At 44.3% G+C, this 24,621-nt stretch overlaps 1 protein-coding gene across 1 annotated transcript; it reads right to left on the bottom strand.

The window, feature by feature from the left end:
• Positions 1–1,904: 1,904 nt before the first annotated feature.
• IZUMO2 (IZUMO family member 2) lies at positions 1,905–20,076 on the bottom strand. The gene is made up of 7 exons (XM_066265265.1): positions 19,845–20,076; positions 19,599–19,673; positions 15,980–16,066; positions 15,725–15,745; positions 14,594–14,674; positions 4,752–4,878; positions 1,905–1,947 (listed from the first exon to the last, which is right to left on the bottom strand). The coding sequence occupies exons 1-7, from the start codon at positions 20,074–20,076 to the stop codon at positions 1,905–1,907; spliced, it is 666 nt and encodes a 221-aa protein (XP_066121362.1).
• Positions 20,077–24,621: the final 4,545 nt, after the last annotated feature.

Genomic DNA, 24,621 nt, shown 5'->3' with positions numbered 1-24,621 from the left:
CTTAGACGGATGTAACAGAGGAAATCTGGCCTTTTTTTTTTTCCTGAAGTTGGAAACGGGGAGGCAGTCAGACAGATTCCTGCATGCGCCCGACCAGGGTCCACTTGGCATGCCCACCAGGGGGCGATGCTCTGTTACAACCAGAGTCATTCTAGCGCCTGAGGCAGAGGCCATGGAGCTGTCCTCAGCGCCGGGGCCAACTTTGCTCCAATGGAGCCTTGGCTGCGGGGGGGGGGGGGGGAGAAGAGAGAGACAGAGAGGAAGGAGAGGGGGAGGGGTGGAGAAGCAGATGGGCGCTTCTCCTGTGTGCCCTGGCCGGGAATCGAACCCGGGACTCCTGCACGCCAGGCCGACACTCTACCACTGAGCCGACTGACCAGGGCCGGAATCTGGCCATTTTTAAAAAATAAAACATTGTTCAGACTTAAATATAAATAAAACGAAAATAATGTAAGTTATTTATTCTTTCTCTGTGGACCGGTACCAAATGGCCCACGGACCGGTACCGGTCCGCGGCTGGGGGGTTGGGGACCACTGCTCTAATCAATTGAGCTATTGGGCGGAGGGGGGTGGAGACGACAACACTTTTTAAAGTATATCATTGTCTAACCACTATGCTGTATATCTGAAACTAATATGAAATAATATTAAATGTAAACCGTAATTGAAAAAAAAAGAAAGCTCCTCCACACAAAGCATGCTTTATCCCACCCATAACAAAACCGGTACCTTGGCAAACAGGTGGCTGAACAAAGGAAGTCAAGGGTTTGGCCAATCGGAAGTCCAGCTCTACTGCACACACCTACCTTTAACTAGACTGGGATATAGTATCTACGGCAACGAATTGATTGCAGGAGGCAGAGGTTTCTGGGAGGTGTAGTAAATTAGGGAGTCCAGTGGGATCCAGCAACATTTAGATCTTCCTTTGCTAATATCTAAAGTAAAGTATATAACAACACCCAGCAGTATATATTTCCATGTAAGCTCAGAATGATAGTGAAACGTGCCTTAAGTTGGTTTTCAGTATTTGGAAAAACTAGTTGCCCACACTAATTTAATGGAGAGATTTCACATTTAAAAAATCTGAATTTCTGGGTCCTGTTGAAAAGTCCGAAGATCTGAAAACACTGGTGCCGTTATTTCCCTGCGACAGCCATATGATGGAACTGGGCATTTTCCACTCTCTATGAATGAGACCTGTAGTTGTTCGCTTCACCTATTTGGACCGGAAGATATTTGAGGTTTCAATTTCAGACCCTGGGGAAACCTTCCAAGCTCCTTTCCCTGAAAATCAAAGCCCTTTGGGTGTATGGGTCAATACCTCTTTGTTGGTTTCCCATCCCTGCTCAACACTACTAGTCTTATTTATTCAACAAATATTTGGGCCAAGCATTGTGCTAGGCTAAATTCCACCTTTCTTATCAACCCCCACCCCCCACCAAACATCCTCATTATCCAAATCCTGACTGAGATAGCAACAGTTCTGCTAGCAGTTTCAGAAATAGAAGGATACCATGTAATCCAAATCTATTTGCTTTCTGCTTTGGGTTAGCCAATAGCAAGAGTTCAGACAGCAATAGATTTACATGAAAGTCATCTGAATCTATTCAGGAAAACAAGGGAAACCTGTGTTCTCCACACTGACCACTTCTGTTCCTCTGCCTGACTGTCCTTTATGGTCCCGCTATGGTGTCATCTTATTTTGGATGCATTTCCCCCAAAACAGAAATGGCTGTCTCTTCAAGCCCTCACTGTGGGTTTTCCATCCATCTTGATATTTGGGTGTCCAGAGCTAAACCAATTAGGGGGAGGGTCCTCCAGTAACTGATGGAGACATTGAGAAACTGTTATAGATTTTATTAAATTTCTTTTCCTTTCCCCTTACAAATCCCAAATCCGCGGCCCTACTGTAGCACGAGCTTCCGGTTTTGTCTATAAGTAATAGCCCTGGTCAGAAAGAGAAAGCCTGGAGGTTAGAAAGAGAACTTCAGGCCCCTTTATGGCACCACCACCAACAAAATCACCAAAAACAAAAACAAAAACAAAACAAACTCCAATCATTGGCCTTATTTGGCTTAGCCAGTGACATCATGGGTCTCTGGGCAGACTTCCAGGGTTCTCAGCCAATCGGTATTGGCTCATGTGGAGGGAGGAGTGAAAAGTTGGGACTGGGAATGAGGGTAAAATGTGGAAATGAAGAGTGGGAGAAGACAGGAAGGGACAGTGAGAGACACACAGGGAAAGAGACTCAAAGAGAAAGCAAAGACTGAAAAAGAAAAATAAGGAAAGAGAGAAGCAGGTGTAATAGGTGAAACTGTGTCCCCTAAAAGATATATCCAAGCCCTAATCCCCAGTACTCGTGCATGTGACCTTATTTGGAAACAGGGTCTTTGCAGATGTAATTAAATTAAGGTCAAATGAAATCATGCTGGATTTAGGCTGGACCCTACATTCAATGGCTGGTGTCCTCATTGGGGCGGTGCTGGTCAAATAAGTTTGTAAATATAATATATATGTTTGCTCGCTTATAGTTTGCATTGGGTGTGGGGGACAGGCTGTAAGCAGGCAGGGTCGTTATAGCCTAAGGCTTAGTTTTAAGACTAAGTCTTTCCCACCCTAAGTGACTTTGTATTAAAGACTGCCTTGTTTATATATTGGATTAAAGGTTTTGATTTCTACACTATAAAATGGGGCAGACCGGGAGCTTGCTCTCTCTCGTTCCTGAGATTAGCATTAGAAAGGAGAGCAGAGAAAGGCCATATGGAGGAGAGGAGAAGCAGCCAAGATGGCAGAGTGCTGAAGGAGAAGCCAGTTTGTGCAGGGAGAAGGAGATGGGAAACAGCTGAATAAGGCTGGTAAGGTAGAAACCTTTGATTCTAGGAAACTCGGGTAAGTCAGTGGCTTTGGGAGCCCTGAGTGAAAAAAGAAGTGTTTTCCCACTGTGTGTATTTCTTACCCACCGGGTGCAAGCTAGGATGAAAGCTAATGGCCCACCAGTTCTTGGCTCTGTTGTTTCATTACCATCTGTCTGAATCAAATGTGAACCTGCACGGGCCAGGCAGCTGTGATGGTGCTGTGGCTACTGGCCATACAGTCGGGCAGGAGAGGGGTGAGATGTGAGACACAGAAACAGAGGAAAAAGCCATGTGAGGACTGAGGCAGAGATTGGGGGGAAGCCACGAGCCAAGGAGTGCCAAGAATGCCAACAGCTTTCAGAAGGTAGGGGCAGTTATGGAAGGGATTCTCTCAGAACTTCCAGAAGGAACCAACAACCCTGCTAATTCCTTGATTTTGTACTTCTGACCTCCAGAATTTTAAAAGAATACACTTATTTCCTTAAGCCACCCCGTTTGCAGTCATCTATTAAAGCAGCAGCAGGGAACTAATACACAGAGAAAGAGTGGGGAGAGAGCAGGGAGAGTTCTGTAATGGAGACTGAGAGGCAAGACAGAACTTGGTTAAGAGACTGAGGGAGAGAAAAGCAGAATTCAAGACCAGGACACCTAGAGATGGGAGAGGAGAAGACAGTGATGCAGACCAGTTGAAGACAGGGAGAGTGGTTCAGACATGGAGGAGGAGAGAGCTGGTGAAAGGTGCCAGATGAAGAGAGGGGAGGTGAAAGACTGAAAGGAGGTGGTAACAGGGAGACAGATTTAAAGCATCAAGAGGGGCTGACCGACTGGCAGACTCTGCTAGACATGTGGAATGGGAGCCCGAAACAGACCCAGAGACAGGGCGAGACCTTCAGCGAGAGGCAGAAAGAAACTGAGACAGACTCTACCTGGGGGCAAGGGAGGGAAGGAGGGATTGGCAAATTTGTGACTGGGACAGAGGAGAGGACGAAAAAGCCCAGTGGAAGAGGCAGAGAGATGGAGAGCATCTCAGAGGGAAAGAGAGAAGGGGACAAACCAGCAGAGCTCACACGAGGGCTGACATTCATTTTACTAAGTACTGATTAAACTCTCACCACCACCCCTGAGAAGGAGGCACTAGGGTCATCTGAAATGAAATACTGTGTGAAGAAGCTTAGGCATTAGAAAAAGGAGGGTGAGGGGCAGGTGGAAGAGGCAGAGAGTGACTGGAGAGGGAACCAAACTGGGGATCAGCAGACAGAGAGGAAGAAACACTTGGAGGTGGAGAGAGGATGGTGAGGGCAACTCTCTCTCCCCTCTGCATTGTGTGCATTGGGACCTATGGAAATGTTGTTATTTCAAATACTTTTTAAAGCAGAAGAAAATAATATAACAATGAATAATAGTATAATAATAAATCCAGCTTAGAATATATGTCTTTAAGCCAGCACATTCACAAAATTTACTTTTTAGTATACACATATATATTTGTATATACTAAATATATATCTTTATATGTATATTTACTATATGTATATATACACACACATATATATTTTTTTAATGGAGGAAGAAACCCACAAAAGCAAAAGTGCTGAGGATGCAGGAAAGACATAATGTGGTCCAGGGGTGGGCGTAGGTCAGAGAGAGGAGGAGAAGGAGGAGGAGCATGAGGGGAGAGGGTGAGAGAAATAAGCAAGAGGGAAGAGATGGAGAGAGCTAAGGAGAGACAGAGAAAAAAAAGGGAGAGAGAAAAAAAGCAGATGGACACAGAGACAGAGACGTAAAATGACTGGGGAGGAGACTCCCAAATGACACAGTGGCCCATCCAGGGCAGTGTCATTTTTGAAGGGCTCAATGGGGGCTTTGGGGCCTTAGGAGAGGGCAGGGACGACTCACGAAGCCACGATGACCCCCAAGGCGAGAACAGCCAGCAACACAGACACGATGATGCTAAGCATGGCCTGGTTCCACAGGGATCCACTCTTTTCATTGTACTGCAGGGCCAGGCGGGGCTGCCGGTCGGCTGGGCAGGTAGGCAACCTCCGTTACTACCCTTCCTGGGCCTTGACCACACCCAATGCCCACTCAGCAACCTGGGCCTTCTTCAGACTACTTGGCACTCACCTCTCGGGGTCTCACTCTCCATTCATCCATTCCTCTAATTCTGTGTCCCAGGCACTGTTTTAGGTGCTCAAGTTCCACTGTGACCCACCCCTGTCCCCCAACAGCACATGACAGTGCCAGCGAAGAGCCCAGCGCTAAATGCATCTCATTGGATGGGGGTGCGGGTGGAGAGGAGGACTTGGTTCATTTGTCTGCTCAGGAACAGGAGAGGGGGCTGCAAAATGCTGACAATCTCACGATAAGATGAAAATCGACCTGCATCTTCTCTGGCGACTCTGAAGGTGGCCCTGGGAGTCCCATTCTGCGTCTTCCACTTGCCTCCTCCCTCAAACTAAGCTAAGCCTCTTGGGCTGACCTTCAAAATGCATCCAGAATCTGAATCACTTTCTCGGCTCCTGACCTGGTCCAGCCTTATTCTCACTCTTCTCAAGGAATCCCAGTTTCTCCTCACTACAGTTCCCCACGTGGCTGCCAGGGATGCCAGTTAACACCTAAATCCGCTCAATTCCCTCTTCTGCTCACAGCCCTCTTGTGGCTCTTCTCTCACTCAAAATAAAAGCCCAAGTCCTCATCATGTTCTACTAGCGCTACACTATCAGTCTTTATTCACTCTGCAATGCCACATTAGCCTCCTTCCTGTTGTTTAACCACGTTGGATCCTTTTTAATATATATAAAACAACATCCTATTTTATTTTATTTTTTTTTCAGAGACAGAGTCAGAGAGAGGGATAGATAGGGATATACAAACAGGAACAGAGAGAGAGATGAGAAGCACCAATCATCAATTTTTTTGTTGTGGCACTTTAGTTGTTCATTGATTGCTTTCTCATATGTGCCTTGACCAAGGGGCCACAGCAGACCAAGTAACCTCTTGCTCAAGCCAGTGACCTTGGGTCCAGGCTGGTAAGCTTTGTTCAAACCAGATGAGCCCATGCTTAAGCTGGCGACCTCAGGATCTTGAACCTGGGTCCTCTGCATCCCAGTTCGACGCTCTATCCACTGTGCCACTGCCTGGTCAGGCACCACATTGGATCTTTGCACCTACTATTCCCTCTGTCTTTCACACTGTTTCTCATGCCTGCACTTCTTCAGAGAGGTTCCCTTACTTGCACTTTCTCAAGTAGCACTGTCCTCCCCTTAGGGACTTGCTGTCAAACTGTTCTGTTTTGTTTTCATTGAAAGCACTATTGCCATCTGGGATTAGTCCATATGTTTGTTCATGCATAACTATCATCTAACAGTGGGTCTCAGCTAGGGAAAATTTTGTCCTTCAGGGGATATTTGGAAATGTCTGGAGGCTGGCAATGAGCATGGGGACTTTTGTGTGTGAGGTGCTACTGGTATGTAGAGGCTAGGGGAGATACAATATACAGAACAGCCTTACAGCAAAGAATTATCCAGCCCCAAAGGTCAGAAGTATAAGGTTGAGAAAATTTAGTCTAGCCTTTCACCCCATCAAAATGTGGACTCTATGAGACTTTTGTCTCTTATTCTACCAATCCCCAGTTTGGGGCATTATACGGTGCTCAAAATATATGTTATAGTTAAACACCACCTTAAGGAAGGAAATAGACTAATTCCTTCCTTTCACTTGGTCAGTGTCTTGGAGAAAAATATGTTAAGAAAAATACTTCTAGGACACCAAACCTAGACTCAACCAGCCCTACAAACAACACACCCAAACACACAGACATAATGAGAAGACAGAGAAGTGCAATCCAAATAAAACCACAAGAGAAATCTCCAGAAAAGGAACTGAGTGATATGGAAATAACCAAACTACCGGATGCAAAGTTTAGAATAATGATTGTTAGGATGCTAAGGGATCTTAGAACAACAATGGATGATCATTATGAACACCTAAATAAAGAGATAGCAAGTATAAAAAAGGATATTGAAATATTAAAAAAGAATCAGTCGGAGGTGACAAATACAATATCAGAAATAAAGACCACAATGGAAGGAATTAAAAGCAGGATGGATGAAGCTGAAGATTGAATCAGCGAGTTGGAGGACAAGATGAACAAAGGCTCGAAAGCAGAGCAGAAAAAATAAAAGAGACTCAAAAAGTCTAAGGAAACTCTGAGAGAGCTCTGTGACAACATAAAGAGAAATAACATCCGCATCATAGGGGTTCCTGAAGAAGAAGAGAAAGAACAAGGGATAGAAACTTGATTCAATCAAATCATAGCTGAAAACTTCCCTAAATTGATGCAAGGAAGGGTCTCACAAGTTCAAGAAGCACAGAGAACTCCATTAAAGAGAAACCCAAAAAGACCTACACCAAGACACATCATAATTAAAATACCAAAGCTAAATGATAAAGAGAAAATATTAAAAGCTGCTAGAGAAAAGAAGGCTATCACCTACAAAGGAGCCCCCATAAGGATGACATCCAACTTCTCAACAGAAACACTTGAGGCCAGAAGGAAATGGCAAGGAATATTCAAAGAATATTCCTCCAGAAAAGGAACTGAGTGATATGGAAATAACCAAACTACTGGATGCTCTCAGAACAAGAGCCTACAACCAAGACTACTTTATCCAGCAAGGCTATCATTTAAAATTGAAGGAGAAATAAAAAGCTTCCCAGACAAAAAAAAAACAAAACAAAAAACAAAACCCTCAAGAAATTCATTACAACCAATGCTGCAGGAAATGTTAAGGGGCCTGTTGTAAACAGATCAAAGTGGGAAAAGAATATAGCAAAAGAAGAATACAGCTTTAAAGAATAAAATGGCAATAAACAACTACATATCAATAATAACCTTCAATGTAAATGGATTAAATGATCCAATCAAAAGACATAGGGTAGCTGTTTGGATAAGAAAACAGGACCCATACATATGCTGTCTATAAGAGACACACCTTAAAACAAAAGATGCACATAGACTGAAGGTAAAAAACTATTTTATGCAAATGGAAATGAAAAAAAAGCTGGGGTAGCAATACTTATATCAGACAAAATGGACTTTAAAACAAAGACTGTAGTAGGAGATAAAGAAGGTCACTACATAATGATAAAGGGAGCAATCCAACAAGAAGATATAACCATCATAAAGAACTACGCACCTAATATAGGAGCACCTAAATATATAAAGCAGACTTTGATGTATATAAAGGGTGAGATCAACAGCAATACTATAATAGTATATTTCAATACCTCACTAACATCACTAGATAGATCCTCAAGAAAGAACATTAACAAAGAAACAGCAGACTTAAAGGACACACTAGATCAACTTGATTTAATAGATATCTTTAGAACCTTTCACCCTAAGGCAGCAGAATACACATTCTTTTCAAGTGCTCATGCTACATTCTCTAAGATAGACCACATGTTAGGACACGAAAGCAGTCTCAACAAATTTAAGAAGATTGAAATTATATCAAGCATTTTCTCTGATCACAATGGCATGAAACTAGAAATTAACCACAACAGAAAAACTGAAAAATACTCAAACACATGGAAACTAAATAACATGTTATTAAATAATGAATTGGCTAACAATGAAATCAAAGAAGAAATAAAAAAATTTCTAGAAACAAATGACAATGAGCAAACAACAACTCAAAATTTATGGGACACAGCAAAAGTAGTCCTGAGAGGAAGTTCATAGCACTACAGGCATTCCTTAAGAAGCTTGAAAAAGCTCAAATAAACAACCTAACCCTTCATCTAAAAGAACTAGAAAAGCCCTGGCCGGTTGGCTCAGCGGTAGAGCGTCGGCCTAGCGTGCGGAGGACCCGGGTTCGATTCCCGGCCAGGGCACACAGGAGAAGCGCCCATTTGCTTCTCCACCCCTCCGCCGCGCTTTCCTCTCTGTCTCTCTCTTCCCCTCCCGCAGCCAAGGCTCCATTGGAGCAAAGATGGCCCGGGCGCTGGGGATGGCTCTGTGGCCTCTGCCTCAGGCGCTAGAGTGGCTCTGGTCGCAACATGGCGACGCCCAGGATGGGCAGAGCATCGCCCCCTGGTGGGCAGAGCGTCGCCCCTGGTGGGCGTGCCGGGTGGATCCCGGTCGGGCGCATGCGAGAGTCTGTCTGACTGTCTCTCCCTGTTTCCAGCTTCAGAAAAGTGGAAAAATAAATAAATAAAATAAAAGAACTAGAAAAAGAACAGCAAGTAAGGCCCAGAGGTAGTAAAAGGAAGGAAATAATAAAGCTCAGAGTGGAAATAAATGACATAGAAGCTAAAGAAACAATACGGAGGATCAATGAAACCAGAAGCTGGTTCTTTGAAAGGGTAAACAGGATGGATGAACCTTTAACAAGACTCACCAAGAAAAGGAGAAGACTCAAATAAATAAAATTAGAAATGAGAGTGGATAAATAACAACTGACACAACAGAAATATAAAATATTGTAAGAAAATACTATGAAGAACTGTATGCCAAAAAATTAAACAACCTAGGTGAAATGGACAAATTCCTTGAAACAATATAATCTTCCAAAAATCAATCTGGAAGAATCAGAAAACCTAAACAGACTGATTCCAACAAAAGAGATCAAAACAGTTATCAAAAATCTCCCAAAAAACAACTCCTGGACCCGATGCCTTCACTGGTGAATTCTACCAAATATTCAAAGAAGAACTAACTTCTATCCTTCTCAAGCTATTTAAAAAAATTTAGGAGGAAGGAACACTTCCAAGTTCCTTTTATGAGGTGAGCATAAATCTGATTCCAAAACCAGGCAAAGACAACACAAAGAAAGAAAATTATAGGCCAATATCCCTGATGAATTTAGATGCTAAAATCCTCAACAAAGTATTAGCAAACCGGATCCAGCAATACATGAAAAAAATCATACAGCAGGCCCTGGCCGGTTGGCTCAGCGGTAGAGCGTCGGCTTAGTGTGTGGGGACCCAGGTTCGATTCCCGGCCAGGGCACATAGGAGAAGCGCCCATTTGCTTCTCCACCCCTCCTTCCTCTCTGTCTCTCTCTTCCCCTCCCGCAGCCAAGGCTCCATTGGAGCAAAGATGGCCCGGGCGCTGGGGATGGCTCCTTGGCCTCTGCCCCAGGTGCTAGAGTGGCTCTGGTCATGGCAGAGCGACACCCCGGAGGGGCAGAGCATCGCCCCCTGGTGGGCAGAGCATCGCCCCTGGTAGGCGTGCCGGGCGGATCCCGGTCGGGCGAATGCAGGAGTCTGTCTGACTGTCTCTCCCCGTTTCCAGCTTCAGAAAGAAAAAAAAAAAATCATACAGCATGATCAAGTGGGATTTATTCTGGGGAGGCAAGGATGGTACAACATTTGTAAATCAATTAATGTGATTCACCACATAAATAAAAGGAAGAAGAAAAACCACATGATAATTTCAATAGATGCAGAAAAAGCATTTGATAAAATCCAGCACCCATTTATGATCAAAACTATTAGCAAAGTGGGAATACAGGGAACATACCTCAACATGATAAAGGCCATCTATGACAAACCCACAGCCAACATTATAATTAATGGACAAAAATTAAAAGCAATTCCCCTAAAATCAGGAACAAGGCAGGGGTGCCCCCTTTCATTACTTTTATTCAACATAGTACTGGAAGTCCTAGCTACAGCAGTCAGACAAGAAGAAGAAATAAAAGGCATCCAAATTGGAAAAGAAGTAAAACTCATTATTCGCAGATGATATGATATTGTATATAGAAAACCCTAAAGTCTCAGTCAAAAAACTACTGAACCTAATAAATGAATTCAGCAAGGTGGCAGGATATAAAAGTAATACACAGAAATCAGAGGCATTTTTATACACGAACAATGAACTGTCAGAAAGAGAAATTAAGGAAACAATCCCCTTCACTATTGCAACAACAAAAACATAAAGTACCTAGGAGTAAATTTAACAAAGGAGGTTAAAGCCTGACCAGGTAGTGGCGCAGTGGATAGAGCGTTGGACTAAGATGCGGAAGAACCCAGGTTCGAGACTCCAAGGTCGCCAGCTTGAGCACATGCTCATCTTGCTTGAGCAAAAAGCTCACCAGCTTGGACCCAAGGTCGCTGGCTCGAGCAAGGGGTTCCTCGGTCTGCTGAAGGCCTGCGGTCAAGGCACATATGAGAAAGCAATCAATGAACAACTAAGGTGTTGCAACCAAAAACTGATGATTGATGCTTCTCATCTCTCTCTGTTCCTGTCTGTCTGTCCCTATCTATCTCTCTCTGTCCCTGTAAAAAAAAAACAAACAAAAAAACAAAAAACAAAAAAAAAAACAAAGGAGGTTAAAGACTTGTACTCAGAAAATTATAAAACATTGATAAAAGAAATCAAGGAAGACACAAACAAATGGAAGCATATACTGTGCTCATGGTTAGGAAGAATAAACATAATTAAAATGTCTATACTACCCAAAGCACTTTATAAATTCAATACAATACCAATTAAAATACCAATGACATACTTCAAAGATATAGAACACTTATTTCAAAAATTTATATGGAACCAAAAGAGAACATGAATAGCCTCAGCAATCTTGAAAAAGAAGAATAAAGTGGGAGGTTTCACACTTGCTGATACCAAGTTATACTACAAGGCCATTGTACTCAAAACAGCTTGGTACTGGCATAAGAACAGGCATATAGATCAATGGAACAGAACAGAGAACCCAGAAATAAACCCACATCTTTATGGAAAATTGATATTTGACAAAGGAGGTAAGAGCATACAGTGGAGTAAATACAGTCTCTTTAACAAATGGTGTTGGGAAAACTGGACAGCTACTTGCAAAAAAAATGAAACTAGACTACCAACTTACACCATGCACAAAAATAAACTCAAAATGGATAAAGGACTTAAATGTAAATCATGAAACCGTAAGTATCCTAGAAGAAAACTTAGGCAGTAAGCTCACCGACATCTATCCCAGCAATATCTTTGCTGAATTATCTCCACAGGCAAATGAAATAAAAGACAGGATAAACAAATGGGACTATATCAAACTAAAAAGCTTTTGCACAGCTAAAGAGAATATGAACAGAATAAAAAGACAAACCACACAATGGGAAAACATATTCGACAATACATCTGATAAGGGATTAATAACCAAAATTTATAAAGAACTTGTAAAAATCAACATCAGGAAGACAAACAATCCAATAAAAAAATGGGCACAAGAAATGAATAGACACTTCTCCAAAGAGGACATACAGATGGCCAATAGACAAATGAAAAAATGTTCAACATCACTAATCATTAGAGAAATGCAAATTAAAACCACAATGAGATACCACCTCACATCAGTCAGAATAGTGCTCATTGACAAAACAACACACGATAGGTGCTGGTGAGGATGTGGAGAAAAGGGTAACCCTTCTGCACTGCTGGTGGGAATGCAGACTGGTGCAGCCACTGTGGAAAACACTATGGAGATTCCTCAAAAAATTAGAAATGGAACTGCCCTTTGACCCAGCCATCCCACTTATAGGAATATATCCCAAGGACACCATATCACCAACTGAAAAAAAGAAATGCACCCCCATGTTTATGGCAGCATTGTTCACAATAGCGAAGATCTGGAAACAGCCCAAGCGTCCGGCAGTGGACGAGTGGATTAAAAAGCTGTGTACATATATACAATGGAATACTATGGGGCTATGAAAAAGAAGGATATATTACTTTTTGCAACAATATGGAAGGACCTGGAAACTATTATGTTGAGTGAAATAAGCCAGGCAGAGAAAGAAAAATATCATATGACCTCACTCATTTGAGGAATCCAAGGAATAATGAGAACTGAGGAACGGAATTGAGACAGAGGAGGGATCAAAGGGACCAGAGGAAAAGAGGACAGAGGGAAAGGGGATGATAGGATGGGATAAACCTGAGGGGAAAGACGGAGGGCGCTGTAGGGAGGGAGCAAGGGAAATGTTGAGGGGAATAGTGGGGAGGGAGGATGCATTCGGGGTGACCCTAGAATCTATGTAAACACAATTAATTTAATTTTAAAAAATTAAAAAGAAAAATACTTCTAATCCCTGGCCAGTTGGCTCAGTGGTAGAGTGTCCACCCAGTATGTGGAAGTCCTGGGTTCAATTTCTGGTCAGGGCACATAGAAGAAGTGACTATCTGCTTTTCCTCCCCTTTCCTCCCTCCACTCTCTTCTTCTCCCACAGCCATGGCTAGACTGATTCCAGTGCAACGGCCTCCAGGCACTGAGGATGGCTCTGTGGGCCTACGCCTCAGTTGCAGAGCATTGGACCTAGATGGGCTGAGCATCAGCCTCAGCTGGGGGTTGTTGGGTAGATCCCAGTCAGGGCACATTCAAGAGTCTGTTTCACTATCTCCCTTCTTCTCACTTAAACGAGAGAGAGAGAGAGAGAGAGAGAGAGAGAGAGAGAGAGAGAGAAAAGAAAACACTTCTAGATTTAAAAAGGAAGTGAAAAACCTAACCACTGAATGATCTGAGAAGTCCTTTCATTAGACTTCTGTTTGAATAAATCGGCTGAGAAAGGTATTCTAGGGATATTAGGGAAATTCGAAAGGGACTTGGAATTACTTGATATTGAAGAATTGTTATTAGGTTTGTTGAATACTAGCAAGGGGCATAGCATTGTGGTTATGTAGAAAAGGTCCTTATTCTTAGAGGTACACACTATTAATGAGTGAAATCTCATAATGTCTGATTTCTTTTAAAACACTGTGGCAAAAAATAAGTGAACCGGCTCTGGCCAGTTGGCTCAGTGGTAGAGTGTCAGAAATGCGTGTGGGTGTCTCCAGTTCGATTCCTGGTCAGGGCTCACAAAGGAAGTCACCACCCCTCCTCTTCTCTCTCGCTCTCCCCCCCTCCCCTCCCTCAACTGCAGCCATGGCTCAATTGGCTTGAGCGAGTTGGCCTTGAGCGCTGGGGATGGCTCAATGGGGAAGGCTCTGCCTTCGGCTCTAAAAATGGCTCCAGTTGCAACGGAGTGGCAGCCCCAGATGGGCAGAGCATTCCTCCCTAATGGGTTTGCTGGGTGGATCCTGGTCAGGGTGCATACGGGAGTCTGTCTCTCTGCCTCCCCTCCTCTCACTAAAATAAAATAAATGAATAAAAGTAAAAATAAATAAAAAAATAAGTGAACCAATTTGGAGGAACATTCATTGTCAAGACAATTTGATGGAAAGTACTACTTTAGAGTGTGATCAAGGAGTCCTCTCTGAGGAGGTAAACTTTGAGACTTTTTTGAAATGATAGAATTAGAGAAACAGTGTGACAGAAAAAGGGAACAGCATATGAAAAGTCCCAGCATTACTATGTAATCTTGATGTATATATGGGGGTTCATTGTACTATTTTCTCTGCTCTAAGGATATGTATTTTTTTAAATCTCTGAATAAATGAATAAATTTAGCATTTTCTTCTAGACTTACCAGGCACGGCACTAGCTTTAAAAAATATTTTTCTAGCACCTGTCATCTGGCATTAGATGCACTGTAAAGTTACCAAAAAGTCTTCCCATTTAACAGCAGGGAACAATGCATTTCAGAATATGGAAGCACCTGCTGGGCCACACTGTAAGCAAGCATTCAGGGCAAGATTCAAGGCTGAATATGGGAGCCTCAAAACCCATATCCACAGGGACATAGCTGACTTCATCTCTCATGTACCTTTCCCATGTCTTCCACCACCCACAAGAACTTACCAAGACAATATTTCTTTTGTACGCATTTGGAACGGATCTTCACGCAATTTAAACAATCCAAGACCTCTTCTTTTAGAAAGTCTGGACAAGGGGAAAGGGAAAAGTGGAATAAGGGCAGCAATCAGAGGACTGTCAAGGGGTGGGAAGGCAGAAGGGGAAAGAGGATACAGAGTGCCTTTGCCCCTGTGAATTTAGAGGTCCTATGTGTAGCAGAGCACTGACGATTCACATTAAAAATAGTTTTTATACAATCATTGAAGAGCTGAATTAAGTTGCAGCTGTCCAGGTAACCCAACATTCTGTTTGTAGAAAAATCTTTTACTATTTTGCTGACATCTGTGGCATAGACTGGCTGGATGCTCACTCATCTGTTTCCTTTCCTTCCTGCCACACAGGGAGACTACATTTCCCACCATTCTTTGCAGTAGGTTGCAACCATGTGACTGAGTTCTGGCCAATGGAAAGTGGGTGGAGGGATGCAGATCTTAGCTATAAAAGTCCTTGTGGAATTCCCTATTCTTTCTCCCTTCTGAAGTTTGCTTAGAAGGTACAACGTGGGTGCAGCCTGGATCCCCGAGTTACCACTTGGAAGAACTGCTCAACTGTCAATGGAATTTGGGTGAGAGCGAAATAAACCTTAAAACAAAAGGTTTTTTTTTCTTTTCATTGATTTGAGAGAGAAGAAGAGAGATGGGGAAGAGAGAAAGAGAAAGAGAGAGAGAGAGAGAAGCATTAACTCATTTCACTTAGTTATTCCATTTAGTTGTGTACTCATTGATTGGTTCTCGCATGTGCACAGAGAGTCGAACCCGTGACCTCTGCTACTCCAGGCCAATGCTTTATCTGCTGAGCAACCTGGTCAGGACCAAAATCCTTTCTTTTGTTAAACCACTGAAATGCAGTGTTTGTTACTAAGATATAGGCTTCCTACCCTGCTTGACATTTCCCCCAAAGTACTTTTCTGTAGGTTGCAACTTTTATAAGCCCTCAAAAATTAGATATCCTTAGGTACTAGAGCTTTGGGGTGGAGGACCCACTAGATGGACTAGTGGGGCTTGATTTGTGAGAGACAGAGTAGAGAGGGATAGAATGGTAGAAAAGAGAGTAATAGACAATAAGTCCAGGACTCACGGCAAGTTTTGCGATCACAGGCTGCAAGAGAAAAGAGCTGAGGTGAGTTAGTTTGGGATAACAATTTGAGAATTTAATGAGCAGGGACCAGGAGAAGGAGGGAAGAAAGAGTCTGGGAAAGAGGAGAAAGGAACGTTGGGGAGGTGCAGAGAAGGATGAGTCACAGGGGAGATGAGGAAGGAGTCTGGGAGAAAAAGTGAGAGAAGGGGATGGAGTGATAATGAGGAGGGAGCTTGGTGGAGAGAGACGCTGTACCTTTTAATTCATATGATATTAAAACTTTCTTGAGCTTCCTGATCACATTCTCCCTAAGAGTCACCAGCTCTTCCAGTAGAGGCTCATCTGAGGAGAGAAAGAGATGCTTGTGAGGCCCTCAACACCCCATCTGCAGCTTCAAAGAGAAGGGATGAGGAACCTGCTCTCCTTCACCAGGAGTAACCCAGACCAGGTTGGGGTCCACTGGGCACATCTCTGGCCTGGGAGGTTCTGCATCTACCTTCTGATTCACTGAGGAGCCCCAGGCTAAACCACCTTTCTTAGGCCCCAGTTTCCTCATTTGGTCAGTGGTAGAAGGGTGGGCTCAATCACCTCTCCTCACCTTTCCTCTGATTTGTTCTCCTCTCTTCTTTTTTATTTACAGTCACTCCTTCATGATTTCATGCAGCCTCATGGCTTTTATGTATTAATTACTTAGACCTGCACTGTCCAATATTTAAGCCACTAGGCATGCATGGCTGCTGAGCACTTAAAATGCATTAGTCTGCACTGAGATGTGCAGTCTGTATAAAACCCATGATGGATTTTGAAGACATGGTGTGAAAAAAAATCGTAAACTATCAAAATCATTTTTCTGTTGATTGCATGGTGAAATGGCAGTACTTTTAGGTGTGGAGTTAAAGAAAATATATTAAAATTAATTTCACCTGCAATGTCTACTGTGACTACGAGAAAGTTGAAAATTACAAATATGATTCCTATTTGTGCCTGACATCAAATTTCCGTTGGAAAGCACTGTTCTAGCCCCACTGATACCTCCCTCATTCGTATATATCCTAGCCTGGACCACTCACTGATATCCAGATGTGTATATCCAATTATCTACTCAGTAACTCCACTTCGATGTCTAGTAAGCATCTTAAGCTCAGTGGGTTCAAAATTTAATCTCAATATTCTCCTCCAAACCTGTTCCCAAGCCCCAGTCTTCATCTTAGTAGATGCAGGTGCCAGGATTCTACTTGCTCGGGCCAAAATCCTTGGTGTTGTCATTGACCCCTTTTTCTCACGTCCCACATGCAATTTGTCACCATGCATGTCAGCAAACTCTGTTTGTTCAATAGTCAAGATAGATCCAGGAGTCCTGACACTTCGCACCCCCTCCACTGCTACCACCCTGCTTCTGGCCATTGTCATCTCTTGCCTGGGCCATTGCTACATCTTCTCACTCATCTCCAGCCTTCCTTCCCCCTCACCATGGTAACGTCTGTTTTCCACAGGGATCCTATGAAAACTTCAGTCAGCTTGCTCACTTCAGCTCAGAACCTCCCATGTGACTCAGAATACAAGCCAGAAGTCCTTACCGTGTCCCAGAAGGTGCCACTGGAACTCCCCTCCCCCTTACTTCCATGACCTCATCTTCCCTTTCACTCTCTCCACTCCAGCCTCCCTGCCTCCTGAGGTTCTGTGAATATGCCAAACACAGACCCACCTCAGGGGCTGCACTAACTAACTTCTGCACACAGTCCTTGACCCTAGACCCTCTCACGGCTACTGTCCCTCTCCTCTCTTTTCCACGTGCTGATGTTTCAATGTCATCCTTCTTGACTGTCCTGGCTTAAACTGTAAGGCCCCTATTCCCTGTGCTGCTTAGCCCCTGGTCTTTGCATTGTTGTTTTCTCCATAGTATTTGTCCCCTTTCGACTTATTATGCAGTAAAGGCTTAACTCAGCAGGCCTGGGTTGTCTAAACTCTGTGTGCATAGTCCAAAAAATGGTTTGGCTCTTGCCGGCTCCTGGTAGGTAATTTCTGAGTCCTCGAACTGTCCTGCCTTTAAAAGTGTCCTTTACTTGGGAGCCTTGGGCCACCCCACTTTGTCTATGCTAACAAAGTGACTGATGGCAGGGCTCTTCGAAAACCTCAGGGTTGTAAAAGACAACTAAGTGCAATGTGCGATCCAAGAACAGATCAAGGATTGAAAGAAAATTAGAACGTCCTCCCTTGTTCTTAGGAGGTCACCCACTGAAGAAATTTAGTGTTGAACGTCGGGTTAAAGTGTCACTGTCATGGTATACACACACACACTTTGTATCTTTTAAAGATTATATTTATTGATTTTATAGAGAGAAGAGTGGGGGGATTGAGAAGTATCAACTCATTGTTGCTTTACATTAGTTGTTCATTGCTTGTCATATGATAAGTGCCTTGACCAGATAAACCCAGGGTATCGAACTGGCAACCTCAGCATTCCAGGTTGACGCTCTATCCACTGCACCACCACAGGCCAGGAACACTTCATATCTTTTAAAACACTGATGGGTTTTTCTATAGTGTTCTCCTCCCTGCTCCATCCCTTAACGTTGGGCAAGGCTTTGGGGCTTAGCCCTCCCCCCAACCCCAACTTCCCCAAGTCCACAGGGACCTTTACTACCATCTGCTGGAGAACTGCCATAAAAGACCAGGTGAATCTCCAATAACTGTGAATGGTGCCCCCTTTTTCCAAGTAGTGGTTAGGAACACAATGTCTGAGCCAGGATTTCCCAGGTTCAAATCCTTATCTTTCTTCCTTTGGCCATGTCTGAGCCTCAGTCTTCCCCTCTGTAAAGGGCAGTGGCCACCACAATAAACTGATAGACTTTTGTAAGTGAAGCACTTAGAACCCTAGTGAACACACAGTAAGGCTATGTATGCTTTTGCTTTTATTTTTAAATCAAAAGGACGCGTGGTGATCCCGGCTGGTTGGCTCAGGGGTAGAGTGTTGGCTGGGCGTGTGGATGTCCTGGGTTTGATTCCCAGTCAGGGCACACAGGAGAAGCGCCCATTTGCTTCTCCACCCCTCCCCTTATCATTTCCCCCTCTCTCTCTCTCTCTCTCTCCCTCCCTCTCTCTCTCCCCTCCTCCCACGACCATGGCTTGATTGGTGTAAGTTGGCCTCAGGCTCTGAGGATGGCTCCATGGCCTCTCCTCAGGTGCTAAGAAGATCTCAGTTGCTGAGCAATGGAGCAACGTACCCTAGTGGGCTTGCCAGGTGGATCCCCCACGGAGCACATGCAGGAGCCTGTCTCTCTGCCTCCCCTACTATCACTGAATTAAAAAATAAAAAGGAAGGCCCTGGCCGGTTGGCTCAGTGGTAGAGCGTCAGCCTGGCGTGCAGGAGTTCCAGGTTCGATTCCCAGCCAGGGCACACAGGAGAAGTGCCCATCTACTTCTCCACCCCTCCCCCTCTCCTTCCTCTCTGTCTCTCTCTTCCCCTCCCGCAGCTGAGGCTCCATTGGAGCAAAGTTGGCCTGGGCATTGAGGATGGCTCCATGGCCCCTGCCTCAGGTGCTAGAATGGCTCTGGTTGCAACAGAGCAACACCTCAGATGGGCAGACATCGCCCCCTGGTGGGCATGCCGGGTGGATCCCAGTTGGGCGCATGCGGGAGTCTATCTGACTGCCTCCCAGTTTCCAACTTCAGAAAAATACAAAAAAAACCCAGAATAATAAAAATTAAAAAAAAAGAATTAAAAAAAAGGAAGCATGGCATTTCCAGTAAATCTAAAAACCATTCTAAAACAAAACCTTTATAAAATGAAACCTAGAAGAAAAGAAAAAGAAAAAGAAAGAAAAAAAATGGGAGGGAGATGGGGGCTGGGATAAGGCTTTCCCTTAGTTCCTACCTCTCAGAGAATTAACCGTTAAGTTATTCGTTTGATTCTTCATAAAGGACGCCACAAGGTCCAGGTGATCTGTCTCTGTGGACAAAAAAGAAGGAAATTCCAGTGGGTCCCTCAGAATGCCAAGTGACCCCTCCCCCTCTTTCTCCAGGATAGTACCCTCTCTCCCTCTCTAGGGGGCGTGGTCCCCAAAGTGTTTCCTACCCCAGCCTTTGGCTTGGACCTCACTGTTCCCTCCCCAGCACGCACCCACTTTCCCCACAAACGCGTTCAATGCGTAGTCCCGGAAAAAAGGCCCCTCCATGCCCAGCAGCAGGGCCTGCGCGCGGGCCCGCAGCTGCTCTAGATGGAAGCGGCTGGGGATGATGGCCAAGCGCAACTGGCTCAGGGCCTCCTGCACAGACCCGTCACACTGCAGGCAACCCCAGCCTCCGTGGGTGCTCAAGCCCACGAGCAGCATAAGGGCCAAGGCCAGAGGCATGGCAGGCTGTTTGTGACGTCACAGAGAGACCACAGCCAGCTCCGCCCCCTAGGTAAGGGTGGCTCTGGGAGAAATACTCCCGAGTGCAGGCAGGTGTTTGCTGGCAATTACTCTGTGCCAGGCCCTGTTCTTCTTCTTCTTCTTTTTTTTTTTTTTTTTTTTTTTTTTTTTCATTTTTCTGAAGCTGGAAACAGGGAGAGACAGTCAGACAGACTCCCGCATGCACCCGACCGGGATCCACCCGGCACGCCCACCAGGGGCGGTGCTCTGCCCCCCAGGGGGCGATGCTCTGCCCATCCTGGGCGTCGCCATGTTGCGACCAGAGCCACTCTAGCGCCTGAGGCAGAGGCCACAGAGCCATGCCCAGCGCCCGGGCCATCTTTGCTCCAATGGAGCCTTGGCTGTGGGAGGGGAAGAGAGAGACAGAGAGGAAAGCGCGGCGGAGGGGTGGAGAAGCAAATGGGCGCTTCTCCTATGTGCCCTGGCTGGGAATCGAACCCGGGTCCTCCGCACGCTAGGCCGACGCTCTACCGCTGAGCCAACCGGCCAGGGCCCCTGTTCTAAGCTTATCATTTCTATACATTCGTTCAACAAATGTCAATGGAGCACCCACTATGTGCCATGCGCTGGACAGAGTCCTAATGACTAATGAATGGTCAAACAAGGTGTGGTATAATCTCTACAATGGGATACTCTTTAGTCTCAAAAATGGAGAAAATTCTGACATAAGTGACAAAATGGATGGAGGTTGAGGTCATTGTGCTAAGTGAAATAAGCCAGTCAAGAAGAGATATATATGATTCTACGCATATGAGATATTTTGACTACCTATGAAAATCAAATTTATACTCAGTATATTTAACATTGATTTGATTGCCTCATCAGATGGTTGCAAAGTGGTTAGATCATCCACCTGGAATACTGAGGACCCAGGTTTGAAACTCCAAAGTCGCCAGCTTGAGTGCTAGTTCACCAGCTTGAACACGGGGTCGCTGGCTTAAGCGTGGGATCATAGACATGACCCCATGGTCGCTGGCTTGACTAAGGGGTCACTAGCTCTGCTGTAGCCCCCCCGCTCAAGTCAAGGCACATATGAGAAAGCAATCAATGAACAACTAAGGTGCCACAACAAAGAATTGATGCTTCTCATCTCTCTCCCTTCCTGTCTGTGTCTGTGTCTCTCTTTCTCTCTTTCTCACTAAAAAATAAAAAAATAAAAGAATAAAAAAATAAAATAGATTTGATCTATTGAACCATACTCAGACTTCCCGAAATACCTCCTAACTCCTTTTCACTTCAATATCACCTCCAAAGGAGAAAAGCAGCCACGGACAATATGAAAATAAATGGGCTGTGTCCCGTAAAACTTTATTTATGGATACTGAAATTTGAATCTTATATAATTTCAACATGTCACAAAATATTGTTTTCACTTTTTTCGGCCATTTAAAAATATAAAAGCCATTCTTAGCTTGCGGGGCCATAGTCTGCCAATAACTCTAACTCACCTTTGTTGGTTTCTGTCATAGCACTAATTACAACTTAAAATTCTTATTTTATTTTGGTCTTCATATCATCCAATAAACACCATGAGGACAAGCACTGCAAGCATCTTGTTCACCATTATGTCCCCAGCCCCTAGGAAGGAACCCAGCATACAATAGGTATTCAATAACTACTTGTTGAATAAAAAAAAAAAAGTCAGTTTCCCTTTCTGAGCCTTAGTTTCTTCCTTTGCAAAATGGGGATGATATTGTAATATACCTACCTTATTTCAGGTTGAACTGGTGTAAACTCATGTTTCCACTGTCCAGTATGGAAGCCACTGGTCATGTGTGGCTATTGAGCACTTGAAATATGGTGTGACTGAGAAATGGAATTTAAAATTTATTATTATTATTTATTATTATTATTATTATTATTTTCTGTATTTTTCTGAAGCCGGAAATGGGGAGAGACAGTCAGACAGACTCCTACATGCACCCAACCGGGATCCACCCGGCACGCCCACCAGGGGGCGAGGCTCTGCCCACCAGGGGGCGATGCTCTGCCCCTCTGGGGCATCGCTCTGTTGCGACTAGAGCCACTCTAGCGCCTGGGGCAGAGGCCGAGGAGCCATCCCCAGCGCCCGGGCCATCTTTGCTCCAGTAGAGCCTCAGCTGCGGGAGGGGAAGAGAGAGACAGAGAGGAAGGAGAGGGGGAGGGGTGGAGAAGCAGATGGGTGCTTCTCCTGTGTGCCCTGGCCGGGAATCGAACCTGGGACTTCTGCATGCCAGGCCGACGCTCTACCACTGAGCCAACTGGCCAGGGTGGAATTTTAAATTTTATTTCATTGTAATTTACTTAAACTTAGATTTTTTAAAAAAAGAGAGAGAGATCCTCATCTGACTGGTGGTGGTGCAGTGGATTGAGCCTCTACCCTGGAGGCTGAAGGCCCAGGTTGGAAACTGCAAGGTCGCCGGCTACCGTCTGGGCTCTTCAACATGATCCCAAGGTCGCTGGCTTACGCCAGGGATCACCAGCTGGGCCTGAGCTTCCACCCCACCCCCCGCCACCTGCCCCGGTTAAAGCACAGATGAGAAGCTATCAGTAAAAAAAACTAAAGTGAAGCAACTATGAGTTGATATGTCTCATCTCTCACCTACCCCCTTCCTCCCTTCTCTCTCTCTCTCTAAAAGAAAAGAAAAGAAAAGGGAATGGCCTTGATAATAACAGTAAAAACTAGAAGAAAAAAATCTATTTAGTTACTGTTTTGGGAAACTTTTAAACACGTTTGGGACAACATACTTCAACTATAAATGTTATAAAATCTAAACAAATATCAAATATTTAAAAAAAATGCTTTCTAGAAAGAAAGAGAGAAACATCAATTTGTTGTTCCACTTAACTTCTGCATTCATTGGTTGATTCTTGTATGTGCCCTGACCGGAGATCGAACTTGCAACCTTAGTGTATCCGGAGGACATCTAACCAAGTGAACTACCTAGCCAGGGTGAGTTCAATTATTTTAAATAAAAATTTAGTGTCCTCAATAACGTGTGCTGTCCTGAGAACATTTTGAAGGCTTAGTACAAAAGAAAGTAACATATCTCAATAGTTTTTAAGTTGGTTGTATATTGAAATGATAATTTTTGGGTATATTTACTTAATAAAATATATTATTATAATTAATGTCACTAATTTCTTTTACTTTTTTATTATTTATTTTTATTTATTTTATTTTTATTTTGAGAGAGGCAGGGAGAGAGACAGGAACGTTGCGCTGCTCCTGTATGTGCCCTGACTGGGGAATTGAACTGGCAACCTCTGCACTCCAGGATGACCCTCAACCCAGCTACCTGGCCAGAACTTAATTTTTATTGATTTTTTTTTTTAAATACAGAGAGAGAAAGCCCTGGTCGATTGGCTCAACTGTAGAGCGTTGGCCCGGCGTGTGGAAGTCCCAGGTTTGATTCCCATTCAGGGCACACAGGAGAAATGCCCATCTGCTTCTCCACTCTTCCCCCTCTCCTTTCTCTCTTTCTTTCTCTTCCCCTCTGGCAGCCAAGGCTCCAATGGAGCAAAGTTGGCCCGGGTGCTGAGGATGGCTCCATGGCCTCTGCCTCAGGCGCTAGAATGGCTCCAGTTTCAGTGGAGCAATGCCCCAGAGGGGCCAAGTATCGCCCCCTAGTGGGCATGCTGGGTAGATCCCAGTCAGTTGCATGCGGGAGTCTGTCTCTGCCTGCCTGCTTCTCACTTCAGAAAGATACAAAAAAGAAAGAAAAAAATTAATTAAAAAATAGAAAGAGCCTGACCTGTGGTGACGCAGTGGATAAAGTGTCAACTTGGAAATGCTGAGGTTGCCAGTTCAAAACCTTGGGCTTGCCTAGTCAAGGCACGTATGGGAGTTGATACTTCCAGCTCATCTCCCCTTCTCTCTCTCTCTCTCTCCCCTCTCTATAATGAATAAATAAAATATTTTAAAAAAATAGAAAGACAGATAGATAAAGGGAGAGAGAGGGGAGCAAGGGAAGCATTTGTTGTTCTATTCTGTAGTATATTCCATGGCTGCCTTCCGTCTGTGCCCTGACTGTGGAGATCGAACCCACAGGATGCTCTTTTTTTTTTAATTTTACTTTTATTAATTTTTAGAGAGGAGAGAGAGAGAGAGAGAGAGAGAGAGAGAGAGAGAGAGAAGGGGGAGGGAGGAGCAGGAAGCATCAACTCCCATATGTGCCTTGACCAGGTAAGCCCAGGGTTTTGAACTGGTGACCTCAGCATTCCAGGTCGATGCTTTATCTACTGCGCCACCACAGGTCAGGCCACAGGATGCTCTTAAACCACTGAGCAACCGGCCAGGGTCTCCTTTAGTTTTTTAATGTGACTACCAGAAAGATTAAAATTACATGTGGGGCTTGCACATATATTTCAGTTGGATGTTGCTAGTCTAGTATGTAGATAGTGCCCAATAAATATCATTTGAATTTAGATATGAATAAATCAACTGGCAGTTAATAGTTGTGGGGGTTGGGCAAGACTCACTTAAGATGTAAGGGGATGGCCTGT

Source organism: Saccopteryx bilineata, chromosome 3, assembly GCF_036850765.1.
Source record: "Saccopteryx bilineata isolate mSacBil1 chromosome 3, mSacBil1_pri_phased_curated, whole genome shotgun sequence".
In the NCBI taxonomy this organism is placed as follows: Eukaryota; Metazoa; Chordata; class Mammalia; order Chiroptera; family Emballonuridae; genus Saccopteryx; species Saccopteryx bilineata.
Note: the sequence above shows the minus strand (reverse complement) of the source record. Positions and strands in the feature narration are given on the sequence as shown.